The sequence below is a fragment of the Opisthocomus hoazin genome, chromosome 7, assembly GCF_030867145.1.
Source record: "Opisthocomus hoazin isolate bOpiHoa1 chromosome 7, bOpiHoa1.hap1, whole genome shotgun sequence".
Classification (NCBI taxonomy): domain Eukaryota; kingdom Metazoa; phylum Chordata; class Aves; order Opisthocomiformes; family Opisthocomidae; genus Opisthocomus; species Opisthocomus hoazin.
In genome coordinates, this window is record NC_134420.1 from 3978859 (window position 1) to 3994322 (window position 15464).

Here is a 15464-nt window from a genome sequence, read left to right on the forward strand (position 1 = left end):
GCAAATGGACAAAGGCTACTCTCTATGAATTATGTGCTTTATTTGCAATTCTCCTGTTTTATGGTATAACCCCAAATTTGACTGATTTATTAACAATCCTTGTAATTGGGATTGCAATTGGCCACACTATTTCTTTCAAAAATGTTTGGTATAAAAATCAGGCCATTTCCTACTTCCTGACTACTTTCTGAGAGGACTATCTCTGCTTTAAGTTTCGTCCCATCAATGGTGGTGGGAATTTCCACTTCTATGCCCTCATTTTCCCCCTACCCTATTTAGGTATGCTGATTTCTTTACTAGAAGGAGACAACAAAGTAGAAATTCAAGCTCTTGAAAAGGTTTTAGATTATAAAACAATAAAATGCATGATTTTTTTCACTGGGGAAAGGCCATTTTGACCGACATCAGTTTGATCAAGCCTGTCACGGTCTCACTAACATTTCCATCACTTCTGCTGTGTACAATGACTCGGTAACAGAAACTTCAAGTTTTGCCGGTGATGCTTACCATGAAGATAATGCCAACAAAATTGGTTAAGTAGGCTGGAAAACGATCCTTCCACGTCAGCTTTTCTTTATCTGTCTAAAATTTGGAAAGAAAAAAGGGTAGATTTAATAAAGATGTAGCATGTGATTTTGCACGTGACAAAAACAGAGAGGGGAAAAAAAAGGGTAGCAAATACATAACCAGTTAGAAGATGCAAGGACACAGTGTTTTCAGCTACAATTCCACACAGGCAAATTGTTTGCTCCGTATCTAGGTTCAAATTGGTCAAGCGCCTGCACTGAGAGTATAAATAAACCAGATTTTTCTGTATACTTTTTGAAGGAAACATGCAAATAGGCTGTCAGAAACCATGAAGTAAGATCTCTCTCACTGTTAAATATTTTCTTTTGCTTTCCCTAGAAAAATTTGCCTTCTTCCCCTCTGCCTCCTCAGTTAATATTCACAGCTTTGCAGTTGCACAACTGGGTTCCACTCAAATACAGATGAAGTATGCTGCTGAGTAACTCCAAGATGAAGGCGCAGTTGACAGGGAAGATCTTGTTTTGGTGTGTGATAAGACTTGAAATTCCTTCAACATGAGTGATTTTTAACTACCTGACTATCCATGTGGTATTCAGTGGACCACGCCAATAGGAGTTCAGATGCGCATGTATAATTACTCTTTATAGGATAGCCTAAATCCAGTCAACTGGCCGCTGCCTGAAGCTGGCTACGAAAATTTCATTTAGAACAGTATCGCTCATCTCAAGGCTTTCATAAGCTTTGATGCCGGGAATTGTTTCTAAACACCAGAAAATAAACACCAAAAGGAACATTACAGAAGATGACGCACACGTTACAAATGAAGATAAAAATATTACTCAAATTCTATTTTTATTACATGCACGTTGTCTCAGGGAAGTGCAAGCAACTCTTTCAACACATGGCCCATGCTCCACTGCAAAACGTAACGTCAGTCCAGGACGGTAAAGCTAAGATTAGCCATGCAGTGCCATTCCCCGTGCATAGGAACAGTGTCCCAAAGGGTGCTGAGGAAACAAGGGGAGGAGGGGGAAGAAACCCAGAACTGAACGTGAATATTAAACAAAGGTTCAACAGCCAAAAACAAATTGATTTGTGTCTTCCATAATTACTCATAATTTGAGTTTCTTCATAAGTTTGAATAAAAAGAACCAATTTCACCCCAGCCATGACTGTCTTAACTCTTTGTCTCCATTTGTTTGCTGTCTCTTCGCGAAAATACCGATGCTTCTGATGGCAGTCAAAGGAAACAAAAAAAGGATCGGGCAATATAGCATTACAAAGCACTGCTAAATTCATCTTTATACTCTCTACGGACTCAGTGTACATAGCAGTTTAGCCACAAGTGAATGCTCTATTAGTTTGCTTCAGGCTTTGTGTTTCAGCTTTAGGTTAATAAAGCACAACAACAACAAAAGACAAACTCTTGCCCCAAATCCTGGGGTAGATCAAGCAATCCTGCAAAGGATATTCCCTTTCTGATTTAGGATTGCGCCCTTCTTTTTCCTTTATGATGTATAAAGAATGTCCAAGAAGTTTTTCCTTTAAAATAATATTTTTTTTAATTGGACTTCTCTTGAAATAATATGAGCAATTTCTGGTTTAGCTTTAGATATTTTTTCTTTAAGAAGATTTCCAAGTTGTCTTACAACTGTTGAATTTGAACTTTAACTCTCTAGATCCCCATGAAAGATAATTACTGAGTCTTTCAGAAAAAACTCCTTTTCTCACGTTTCCCGAATTAGTAACATCCAAATTGAACACAGCCCAAAAAGTTATAAATAGTTTGGTAAAAAAAAACGTCCTCTCTTAATTGCTGAGCTTTCATATGCTGACATCTGGAGGCCACCATTCATTAATTGTCCGATGACCCTACTCTTCCACATTTAAGATCCGAGTTCTCAATATAACCAAAAGTACAGCGAGTCGCAGGTTTTTAGCGGAATGCAACAAAGTCTGTATTGCGACATTGTTTGTCCAGCCGAGAAAAGGGCAGCAACCCAAGCTCTTTTTCTTCTGCAAGGGATTTTAAAGCAGTGTGGCGAGGAAGGCGTGGCACGTGATGCTCAACCACTCACACACTGCATCCTATAGATTAACGGGAACACACCGCCATCGGCTTTTAAGAGGAGCCCAATGGTACTCGGATATAACGACATGACAAAATCGGATACGTTCAGTTTAACGTCAGTCCAGTCTACGTATGCTGTCTCTTAAAGCATATTTAATGTTAATGTGGTTATTGCAGTCATATTTTCATCAGGTTTTCATAAAATTCCAATTTAGGACATGCATCCACGCTACTGTGCCACTACAAAAGAGGAATTTCTGCTGACAAATTTTGTTTATGCCAGAGCTTTTACTTCTCTGCTTAAAAACGCAGTCGTACAAACAGCTGAATTCTTGCAGTTAAGGGGGAATAACCTCTGGTAGGGTGGAAACCAGTAAGTGAGGGAGAAAAGGAGCTTTTTCAAATCGGTGTGCTGCTGACAGACAGTAACAGGGAAGGAATTACGGCCTTCAGCGGAAGGGCAGCGAAGCTGCTCATAGCGACTGCGCCGTCTGTTGGTGAGATGCACGTGCCCCCAGGTTGACTGCCAGCACCTTTTTCACAGCGATGTAAGGAGCAAGTTAAAAGCAGAAGTGAGCGCTACCTTATTCAGTGGAATAAAATGGAAGTTACGTTTTTAAAAGATGGAAAGTTGTTATCAAAGTTGGAATTTGTCAAGGAGATTGGTGTTAGTACTCTTCATTAATGCTCTAGTAATATTTCTTTAAAAAAAAAAATCTAGCAAGACAGAGAACCTCTCCTGAGAGGCTCTAGGTACTTACACTAGCACAGAATAAGATGATTTGTTACAGTTTCCTCAAACTTGATTTGTTAGCCTAACAGGAGCACCCCTTCAATTGGGCTCAATTAGCTTCCCTAAGGCACACTCCTGTATCTAATTATTAAAGACATTTCTAGACTGAATCAGGTCTCGTGCACTGGCATACACCGAGTATCCCACATATGCTAAGACCAAAGACATCTGGAATTTAAACACAATGTGCAGTGACTCTATTTTTTACCTATTTCTTAATCTTGGGTCGGTGCCTGCTACAATGACCTTCTTTTTCAAATTCTTTTATAAGTGAAACAAATGGATATTTTTTACCATACCTCTTTATGTTTGTGTTCTTTTCTCAGTGATTTTTCTAAAACTTTAGCTTCATATTCTGCTCTTGGATGATCCTGTGAAATAAGTCATATTTAATAAAAAGCAAAATTATTTACTTTCTATACCAGCTACATATGAACCATTTTCAGGTCGATTTCCTGATAATTTCCGCATTTTCTAACTGAATCTTAATTCGCTCATATTTCATTCACGTCAATTGACAGTTGGCTGTAATTCAAGAAAACGTTAAATCCCGTATCATTTGCAGTTCTACAGCAGCAACTGCAGAATGATCTGGACTCACTATCAGACACCCACGTGCAACGCTATATAGATTACATTTAACACTTGCGAGCATACAGCACAACCTGCAGACAGCGTGGTTCATACCGTGTGACATTATGCTTTGATTTTAATTACCTATCTTTCTGATAAACATTAGGTTTTGCATGTCATTAACTGTCATTTCAGTGATCCTCAGCTCACAAGGGAAATGGCTATCTGCGGTCAGTATGCAAAATACTTGGCTTTGGGATCCCAGAAAATTGTCGCTTGGGGTCTTCCCCTAACTCTGTCTTGGAGAGCAACCCCTGATTACCCATCTGCGTTGAAGGAGTGGGTGTAGGAAACACTGCAACGTAAAAGACAGCCGAAAGATTCAGAAAGACTGACAGATTCAGAATTCATAATAATTACGCATTCACAGAAGGTTCAGAATTCACAATTATGCATCGGATGGGAAACAGAACGGAGCTGAAAAAAGTCTGAACAAGTGGAGAGGGGGAGGGTGTAAAGGCAAAGCAATCAGTGGGAGATCTAAAGAAAATCTGATGCTTGAAAAAGAAGAGGTGGAGATCAAAAGATGGCATTCATCAGTAGACATGTAATAAAAAAGGTAGGAGCAATTAAAAAAAAATGTTTTCCAAACCTTGACTGCCTCCTTCAGGAAACCAGAAAAAAACACGAAAAACAAGAAGAAAAAAAAACAAAAAAAACAAAAATATGATTACTGACTGTTGCAGATCATACTGGATTTATATTTTAGAAATTGCATGAAACAAACATAGGTACAGTGGAGGGCTAGACACTACCAGAGAAAGCCAGTCTACTCATTTCTACAACATTTATCAACATTACTAGAAGTACTGTACGAACTAGGTGCCCCTAAAACCACCAGAAGACGAGACGTTTTGGGTTTTAGTGTATCACTTGAAACCCTGCCTCTTCAACATGACACTAGCTTAATTTTCACCCAAGTCAGAAACAGGAGGGGCTTAAATTCTTTGCTAAACTTGTGACTGTATTATCTAGAGTTGACTATACAAAACAAAGAATAAACTATATTGTCTAGCAACTGCTGTTCTAGCTGTGTAGAGCTCTGAACTCAGACATGAAGGGGATCGACATCGGAAAGATACAGTTAATCCTTTCTACTCTCCTGTATGCTAACAACAAGTTACCAAAATAAAAGAGCAGTATAGTATCCAGAAAATAAACCCCTATATTCTCTCCCAGTAAAGTAGGTCTGATCTAGCAAAGCACATGGCACAGAGGCTGCTGGCATAGTGTGCTTATATATATAATGGAGGAGATGAATGTATTAAGAGGACATAATTCCTATTAATATTAATATTTAAATAAAGCAGAAAGATTTTGGGAGTGAGGGGAACAATAACTGTGCCAGGTTCATCAAGCTGCACAGTGTTAAACCCAGGGCCAGTGAGTTTTTTATTTCACGTGAGCAATATTTGTTGTGTATCTGTTTAGAACATCTAGTGATATGACAAGGGCGGTCATACTTCTTTTAATAATAACAGGGGAAAAAAAAAAAAAGCCAGCCAGCCAGCAAACAAAGCTGCAAAAGCCTGTACAACCCGTGGGTCCCGGCTCCGATCTCGCAGCGGGGTTTTCGCAGCACGGCTCGTCATGTATGACGGGAAAACGGAAGGGACCGCCGCGCCTTCACCAGCTCTGAACCGCGGTACAGTCCAGGGCAAGGCTCTGGCGCTGGGGCTGCACTACGATCCAGGAAGGCTTTTTTCCTTTGTTGTAGAGCGACAAAATTAAAGCCAAAAAGGTGGGGAACAGCTTCTCAGCTGGCTGAGGATTCTCCCTCCATTCCTTCTAAAACTTCATTGACTTTTAAGACCTTTGTTCATATAGATCCGGCCCTTTTACCCTCCACGCTATCTAGCACATTTAGTATAAACCTGGCTAGGGATACTTTTATTTTTTTTTTTTAGCAAATAAAAAAAAAAAAAAATACACCTCCACATCCGTGTCCCTCCCAATGCCCCAAGCCCACATGTCTGGCAATATTTTCTTAGGTATTTTCCAAGTCAGGGCTTGATCCTGCCTCGTTAAAACTTAATAGGAATTTTTATAGTGCTTTTTTACAGTCCTGTAACTTTATCAGCTTCAATACATTCATTTCTGATTTACAGCAGCGGGAGATGAATGAGGTCCTCGGTTGTTAGCACCCTGACATCAGCCCAGGAGTAAGGCCTGAGCTGTATATTCCATGCCTATGCTGCTAGGTGTGACCCAACTACACACTTTAAAAAAAATTAGATTTTGTTGCTATACAATTACATTTCTATGGCAACAAGATGTACTAGTCATACCCCTGCTATAAAAACCTCAAATAGTTCATGTGCAGAGATTTTCCTTTCTTCTAAAGGATGGAACCGCCCCAAGAGCAGTTCCGCATGAGGCAACGTCTACGGGCTCGGGGCAAGGAGCTATCAGGAACGCCACAGTGGATTCAGAGAGCCAGAACTGAAGGGACAAACCTCCTCCTCTTCAAACCCAGTCAGGTCCCACCTGTAGTTGAGACGCATCTGTTTTCTCTTCCAGTGTTCCATGAAGGTGGCAGCTGAAACAAAAGTTTAACAATTATTTCAAAATTTTACAAAAAAAAAAAGGCATCAGGCTCTGGGATTTGTCTTAGGAGGCACACTGGCCATGCTCCGCTCCGTCTGCTGTACGTCTGCAGGCTCTTGCCTCCAAAAGGTCTCAGTAGGTGTAATATCGTAGCATATACTGGGCCAGGTTAACTTCATTTTTGTTACTCTCTTATTCAACAGTAATGTCTGTCTGGGAAATAGTGATGTGGTAGGAGCCAAACTTTTTATCTAGGTAAGCTGAAAGAAAGGGCATTTGTCACATCCACAGCTTCATGTTGAAAGATGCCTACAGGTTTTTTTAAAGGGTCTAAGTAAGTCAGACACCCAAACTTATTTAAATATTTGTATGTGTCACTAATGATACTGTTGGTCTTCATCTGCATATAATTCCAACCATAAGTCCAAACAAACCTGTGTTTTATCTATACAAAATATGAATGATTTAACTCGCCTTGCACTGATGGTATAGTTATTCCCTCAAAGATATCAAGATAAAGCATTTCTATATTGTTATAATTACATCTGTCTAGTGGTCACAATAGTATGATTGGCTCCAGTCATCACACCCAAACCCAAATACTCATGGCCAGGGTGAAAGCTTCAGGTGGGCAGGCTGTTAAAGAGGAAGCCTTTAATGGTTTTTATCATTAGAAACATTGCCATTTTCTTTTTGATGGAGAAGACTTACGGAAAAGAAACCTCGTTAAAGCAATTCTTGAGTCCCAATGAACAATCCCCATCTATATCAGTCTATCTGCCTCTGAGACCGAGCAAGTTCTCAGAGGACAGATTTAGACGCTGGGAATACACCAGCACTGTATAATAAATAAGTGATTATGAAAGAGGCAAGTCTACCAAGAAATGGTGTTCCCAGGGGAGCTTCCCGCAGTGAGTATTAACAGATGTGCTCAGAAACATTCATATCCAGAAAAACCCGAGGCAGGGGAGAGAGGGTAAGAAAGTTGAATAGTCAGGAAAGAACCCACTCATGACTGGAACCAGGCTAGGGTCATAACATTCATTCACCTCCCAAGTGAAAGAGTCATGTGCAAAACTCACAAGTGAGCCCCTTTACAAACCCTAGGCTTGCTGTAAATCAGGACAGCCACAGCTGTACCTTAAGCAGGGCTGTGTCATGGCCCTGGAATTGTCTCCCCTACCCCCACTGCTGGCAGTTCTTGCGCCGGGGTCTGCAGCTTCCACGTACAGCAAGAAATATGGAAAATGAATGAGACGTCGTTTCTCAGTGCTACTGGAAATCCTTCCATGGCACTGACTTACAACGATGCAAAATGAAAAGACTGCGTCTGAAACACAGCCAGCTCATTTCAAAAGCCCTCAGGGAACGTGCCAGGTCATGACGCACCACCTCTTTGCCAAGCATACCTGCATTTCCATATTTCATCTGCGCCCATGAGCATAAGCGGAGCTTAAAAATTCCAAAAGGTTACTGTGCAGATGATCTTGTCTGGATTCTCTGACATTTTTAATGCCATTTGTTACCAAACAGCACTGGGCCATGGTCCATGTTTAATGCTGAACTTCTGACCGGGACTCAGTTTGGTGCTGTAGCTGTTTCAATTCTTGTGTGAGTGGAGTTATAGAATCATAGAATGCTTTGGGTTGGAAGGGACCTTAAAGACCACCTAGTTCCGACTCCACTGCCACCGGCAGGGATACCTTCCACCAGACTGGGTTGCTCAAAGCCCTGTCCAACCTGGCCTTGGACACTGGCAGGGAGGGGGCAGCCACAGCTTCTCTGGGCAACCTGTGCCAGTGCCTCACCACCCTCAGAGTAAAGAATTTCTTCCTTACATCTAATCCTCTTTCAGTTTAAAGCCATTACCCCTTGCCCTGTCACTACCTGCCCTTGTAAAAAGTCCCTCTCCAGCTTTCACGTTTTCCAAGGTGTTACCACACCATACCACACAGAGAAAGCCTGGCCAAATGGTTGCTCACAATAATACCCCCAAACTTGGGCTAATTTTCTTGCTGTACTAAGGATGCCCTGGGTCACCTGAGCAGGTTTCTTGGGTCTGCCTCAACTCTTGAAGTGTACGTGTACCTACTAAAACTTCTCATTACATGCAGAGGTGCTCACAAACGGCACTGAAGACTATTCGTGTACCTATGTTTGGAGACAGCCTATTTTGTCGATACTATTTCCTTAAAAAATACAGTGCTAGTTTCATTTTTTTAAAAATTGTTTTGACAAATCCTTTTGAAGTCAAATTTTGATTAAAACAAATTCAAAACGATGTGGAAAAATTTTTCCCAATTCAAAAAGACCTTTTTGAAAGAACATTTATTTATACGTTATTGTACCCGAATAAAATTTTATGTTGACTCCAAAGAAATTGAGGAATTTCACATCCCACTCCAAAATTACCTCAGATAATAAGCCTGATTTTGTACAGAGCACAGAAACTGGCTTCTGCCAATCTGCATGACTTTGCCCAAGAATGTAAAAAAAAAATGGATGGAAGGACCCACAGTTGTTTGCTAAGGAAAGAGAGGCAAACAGCATTATTTATTGGGCAACAGAGCATTTTGTGCCGAGATCCACGTGGGGTTCACAATAATGGTAAATGAAGGAGACCAAAACTGATACTTGACTCTCCACGTGAGAGAATCAGACTATTTAAAGTCTCTGACACCGCATCCCGCTTTGGGGTATATCACATTTCTCCCTATATGCTACGTGGCAAGATGATCTGCAAGACAGTGATCCCTCCTCTCTGCTGCGAAGCCGGTCGAGTTCAACCTCCCCACACTTCCCAGCTGTTCCTCCGAACCGGCAGCGCTCCCAGCTCCCCACTGCTCCCGAAATCCCTCCGCAAGACTGTCCTCATCCTTTTCCTACTGGTACTTGACAATGAGTTCTTAGCGTTGCATCTAAAACATAGTTATCTCAAATGGAGACCTGGGTCAAAAAGGCACTGCTCTAAATGGAATTACGTTGAATTGTACTAAAATCAGTTCAGATGAATGTTAATGTAAAAATGGTTCCCAACGTATCAGAACGAATAAAAACTTGGGTTACAGTTTTTGGATTAAACATAATCCAAAACAGGTTATTTTCTAACTTGCAACAAGGTGTACAGGAGGGGCAAACATCAGCTTGTGCTGCTCACTGACGCTGGGAGTATGTGGCTATCAAGCTTCTAAGCTGGGGGGAAGACGACACATTTCCCTGTTCTCTGCAGCCTTTCTGTTTAGGGCTGCCAGCTACAAACAAGGGTTTGGAGCCCAGCAGTTCCCATTTATCTTCACAGGCCCTCTTGTCTGGCATTGAGGACAACGGGAGGCTCCTCTCCTCCAGCACCTGTGCCTGGTGCTGGGGTGCCTGAGCAAGGAGGTCTCCATCCCTCCTCCAGCAAGGAGGACAAAAGCCCTCTATGCCCATTCCTGAAGTCACTCTTATAAAGGTTGCTTGAGAGGGTTAATATTTTTAACCAAATCCTACAGACATGCCAAGAAAGGTTAAGTGATGTGCTCAAAGCACAGGGGCAGCCAGCATCAGAAAAAATACCTATAACGCCACGGCTCCCGCTTCATGGTCTGCATGCATGATGTCTGCTTGCTGATAAACTTAATTGCATCTCAGAGCACACTCAGGAATCAATCTTGGTTTGTCCTGAGACTCTGAAGGCCATTACACTTCCCTGCGACGCCCTCCCCTCAACCCCAGAGTACATTAATACATTTCTTCTGTAATGTTCTAAAGTGGAAGCTGGCTCTGCAAATAGATTTTTTTTTGGCAAGCTGTGCAATCCCGTTAATGAAATTTTGACATACCACGCAGCAGTTTTATGACAGATGCTTAACAATTTCATTTGATATTCATGTTGAGCAACTTTTTGAATTTTAGCCTTCAGAGCAGAATATAAATTTGGGGGTGACAGTTTCATGGGAAAGGGGAAAAAAAAAAAAAAGAAAAAAAAAAAAGAAGTTCTTTAAGTAATTAACTGCCTAAGTATAAATACACTGCTTTATCTCTTCTGTTTCTTCCTGTTGTATTTTAAATAATTAAAAACTTAACATGAAGGCATATATCTTCTTACCCCAGAGAGCCATGAACACTGAGAAGAAGACAGTTGCAGGGTTATCAAACAGATGACTTGCGCGAGCAGTTGCGCAAGCAGAGCTCATCTTCCAGTAGCTGCACGTTCTGTCACACAAGGGACACATGGTGATATTGTTTCTCTGGTCACACATTTCCATACTGCAACGAAGCAACAAGATGTGGAAAAAGCACAATCAATATGGCTCCATCTTACACACTCTGGTGATCTTTTCTCCTGTGTGCAGCATCTTTCTGGTCTGTAGGACCAGCCGATACTACCCTCACAGTGCTTCTCAGCTCTTGCCCCAGCGAGCAGCTCTGTCCATAACCTAAACCATTGTAGTGGCTGAAATCCTCATGCCAGGCTGCTGTCTCCCTCCATTCCCAGCCCTACTTCTACTCCAGGGAATAAGAGTGAGTATTATCACTCTCTACAACTATCTGAACGGAGGTTGTAGTGAGGTGGGTGTTGGTGTCTTCTCCCAAGTAACTAGAGACAGGACGAAAGGAAACGGCCTCAAGTTGTGCCAGGGGAGGTTCAGATTGGATATTAGGAAAAATTTCTTTACTGAAAGAGTGGTCAGGCATTGGAACAGGCTGCCCAGGGCAGTGGTGGAGTCACCAGCCCTGGAGGTGTTCAAAAAATGTGTGGATATGGCACTTCAGGACATTGTTTAGCAGGCATGGTGGTGTTGGGTGATGGTTGGACTTGATGACGTTAGAGGTCTTTTCCAACCTTAATGATTCTATAATTCAGAGAGGCATAAGGCTCTATGCTATTTACGATAGGATCTTACAGTTAAAAAAAAAAATTAGAAATCATTCCTGTTTTGAAATACTGACTACAGCAATAGATAAGGTACAAGGGAAGTGCTGAGTATCAAGAGACTGGCGTTCAACCAATTTAACTTCTCCGCACCCCATCTGTGAAATAGCAACAGTGACACTCCCTTTGACTTTCTTCAGCTGTTGGAAGCAGTATAAAGCAATCTTAATGAACAACAAAAAAATACATCTATTTTTCGATATCCGTTATCTGTTTTGTTACTCGGTGCTCAGGCTTGTTGTACAAACTATGTAATTTTCATCTACAGCTGATGATGCATGCAGGGTAAATAATGCAAAATCATAGGGCTTTAAAAATATTATAATACAGAACTTATTAAAAATTTAAAAATAGTAGGACATCAGGATTTTGTTAATCTGACCACAATTGTTTATTTTCATCATGTATATTCTTGATTCATCTTTATGTCACACAATGCCCTCCTCAGCATTTTATGCACTAAAACCTATCATTAGCAGTATTTTGTTGGTTTGTTTCAACATAATGATCTGAGTTAGGAAAAGAAAAAAAAAACCCACCTGAGCAACCAGCCAAGAATTATTTTTAGTACATCAATGCAAACCCCACAAATAATACTAACAAAAAATGCTGCAGTTCTGCTGCTCACTCCCAGCCCTTGGTAATGCTCCATCGCTTACTGGAAGCAGAAATCGGTGGGACTGCAAGCTCCCCCATCCGTGCGGAGGTCGCTTCATTTTAAGCCCAGCTTCCAAAAGACGAGAGGAGGGCAAGGAGTGGGAGCCCACCGCACTCCCGCAAGTGCCAGTTGGCAAACAGACCTTGGGAAGTCATGGCCAGCAAACATGGACTGGGGTGTCGGGCTGTGGGTGGCACAGGGCAAGCCCTAGAAACCGGGAGCCACTAGATATCAGTGACCAAACATTTCTAGAGAAAGGTAACTTTAAGTTTCTAGTGGCCTCCAGTAACAGAATCTATTTATTTATTCATTTTACCTTGGTATATTCTCATCCACAGTTGCACAGCCATATAGGAAAACGATAATCCCTACAATCGAAGCTGGAATAAGCATTTGCGTATAAACTCCCAGCCAGGCAAAATATAGTCCAATCTTCTCTCCGAAGTATTTTCTGAAATACATTAAAAAAAAATGAGACGGAGAAATGTTTCCTATTTCTTAAAATATAACATGGCTAAAATTACGAATCGCAGCTGGATTAAGCATGGAGAAAGTAAGATCTGACGACCTGTGGGAATCTTTTTCTTCTCAGAGGACTCTCTTTCTCATGATGCTTGGAGTTAATCCAAAGATAAAGGCACCATGAAAGCAAGTCACTCCAACTTTTCCCCTGTATTTCTGCTGTGTAAATTGGTATCTTTGGATCTTCTGTGAGCTAATCCTCTTAAAAAAACACCTGATTTTCTCCAGAGAGTCTCAGCTCTCACCACGAGCAACCAAAATTCATTAAAAATATGTCCCCTGCAAGCTTTCACACTAGGTGGGACACATCAGTGTGTTTCTAAACCTGCAGAAAACTCCTTTTCCCCCAGCGAACTTCCCATTCTCCGGAGTGCCCCGGGGCGGCACTGAGGACAGTCTCCCCTCAGGGACACCCGCACGAGCATTGCTGTGCACGACTTCACCGCTGCCCCATGGAAACACGACGTCAAGGGCTGAACGCTCACCTCACCAGGTCAATTGGCTGATATTTATAGAAGACTCCGTAGCTCGCCCACTCCTCACACAGGAGCTGGAAGACAGAAAAGCAAGGCGAAAGCTAAAGCGCCGCGTACACGAGCGTTTTGTCCTTTGGTCCCAGCAAACTGCAGAGCTCACACAGCGGATCTGGTCTCACCGCTTTGTGGTTTCGACCCCTAATCTGCCAATACACGCAGTCTGCATTAAGTATTAAAAACAGATTTCATTATTTGGCATGCTGTAATACAGTGATGAATTCTAGTACATTAAAAGGCTCTTCAGCAATGGGCCTGATTGATAACTACAGCAGGGACAGGGAGAGTAGTTGTGATTTATGATCCATAGGAGATATCTAGCAGAATGGATGTGAAAGATGAACATGCTCTGAGTTACAATACAGAAAAAAATAAAATAAACTGGTTTGTTTCCACTATACAAACTACAATATTCAGCAACCATCAAGAGGTGCTGTGCAGAGATGCTTAAAAGGCTGCATTTAAGAGCTTTTCAGCTTTGAACTAGAAGAACACGATTTCCACTCATCGTTTTGGTTAGGATACAGGCCAAGGAAAGCAATTATCCCCGGTAGTGATTTATGAAATTGAATCCCTCACAAAAATAGGTTCTTCTAAGACCTTCAACTTATCCTTTACTTCATAAAATACATAAATAGCACTTCTCAGATCTGATTTTTTTTCTTAATTCGGTTCAGCTAACAGAGTGAACAAGAAATCACTGTGTGTACAAAAAATCCTGAAGAAGACGAAGTGTGCTCGCTGGACACCCAGCCATCACCTTTGTGGGACAAGGGGCAGAGAAGCTTTACATCAGCTTGTGAAGTCAGGTCCCCCCCTTTTCTGCTTCTCTCCCTGCTTTGACTCAGTGATGTGAACTTGGTAGCAGGATGTTCCTGAACACATTACTGATATTTCAAGGAGACGCTTTGATAGTCACTTCTGTTTTCATTAATTCATCTGGCAACAACATCATCTTTTTCCTTTTTCTGCTACTACTGCTCTCTCAAATGTAAGAGCATGAATGGATTGTTACTAAGGTATTTTTTTTCCCCTCAAACATTGGGTAAAAAAGGAAAAAAAAAATGGCAGAAAATTTCAGAGCTTGGTTACACAAACCTCCGTCAGTGGGTGAGGGCTGCACAACCACCTCGGCTGTGGGAGAAACTGCAACGGGGAACCCAGACCTAAACCAGTTATCATCACAGGGAGGGCAACATTATTAATCTTGTTCATGGAAGAACAGACCAAACAGGATGTTATTGCTTAAATCGGTAGGCCAGTTTATCATGAGAAACTTGACATATGGCAGCCTCCTACATTTCTCCAGCAAAAGGCAGCAAAGCGAGGAAGGGCAGACGGGCAGTCCCGCTGCTGCCCCTACCCATTCCTACTTCTCGCATGTTATCACTGAGAAGTCACACAGCGAATCTAGAGCAGTTTTGCAATTCTCTTGCCAAACCACGAACGCAAACTTCCCAAGCTGAACTGCTGCACTTCTCATGCAAAGGGTTCGAGTCATTCAAAAAAATACAACTTCTTTACTTTTACAGAAATACGACATCAAAAATACAAGCGGACTGTGGATTTTCCGCTCAGCGACCCCAAATCATTAATCTTTATTAGTTTCCTTACAATAGTAAGAGCAGAAATTGAAAGCTAAAGTCAGGCCTTTATTAAACAGCAACGTTCTTGCAAATTTTGTTCTTATTCTGCTTTAGGTTTCTTTCAACCACGTTTCCAAAAGCTTAAGGCCAGCTGCCTATGTCTGGGAAACAATTAACGACTCGGGACTCCTCAACATCCCCGCATGCACTAACTAAAGCCCTTCCTTTTATTACTTTTTGACTTCATTATTACAAGCTAAGTTTGTGCTAGAAATCAGATTCCTCTTCTGTGATCTAAGCTGGTCAGGCATACCAGGAAAATACTAAGCTAAGGAGATCTGGCATCAGTGCCATGTTCCAGTTTTGTACAGCACTTCAAACCAAATTTGTGGTTAAAGTACAAATGAATTATATCTCATTTATCCTGACATTTATCAGCCTGATATTCAAATCACAGCTTCAAAGACATGATTAGAGGAGATCAGCACACTAGTCCTAAATATTTACTTCATTTCTATGCCTCATATCTTTAATTTTGTTGTTAAAAAAGGCACAAGCCTGGCCTAGCACTGGATTAGGTTAAAGAACATGCCAAAACACACCAAAAGATTATTTGAGGGAACTGGAAGTCACAAGCCAAGGTAAACATTTCCAAACCCACAGTGAACTTGTGAAATG

The 15464-nt window shown here is 41.5% G+C and overlaps 1 protein-coding gene across 3 annotated transcripts in view; it reads right to left on the bottom strand.

Moving 5' to 3' along the window:
- ANO1 (anoctamin 1) overlaps positions 1 to 15464 on the bottom strand; it is an 81620-nt gene that overhangs the window by 12735 nt on the left and 53421 nt on the right. For 2 of the 3 annotated variants that reach the window (XM_075426536.1, XM_075426535.1), the window contains 6 exons: positions 13153 to 13217; positions 12462 to 12596; positions 10660 to 10820; positions 6482 to 6564; positions 3692 to 3763; positions 508 to 582 (listed from right to left, as the gene is read on the bottom strand). In XM_075426536.1, the coding sequence (XP_075282651.1) occupies positions 508 to 582; positions 3692 to 3763; positions 6482 to 6564; positions 10660 to 10820; positions 12462 to 12596; positions 13153 to 13217 (591 nt within the window). Of the gene's footprint in view, positions 1 to 507; positions 583 to 1710; positions 1759 to 3691; positions 3764 to 6481; positions 6565 to 10659; positions 10821 to 12461; positions 12597 to 13152; positions 13218 to 15464 lie in introns of all 3 variants that reach the window. The other variant, XM_075426534.1, reaches the window with a different exon arrangement.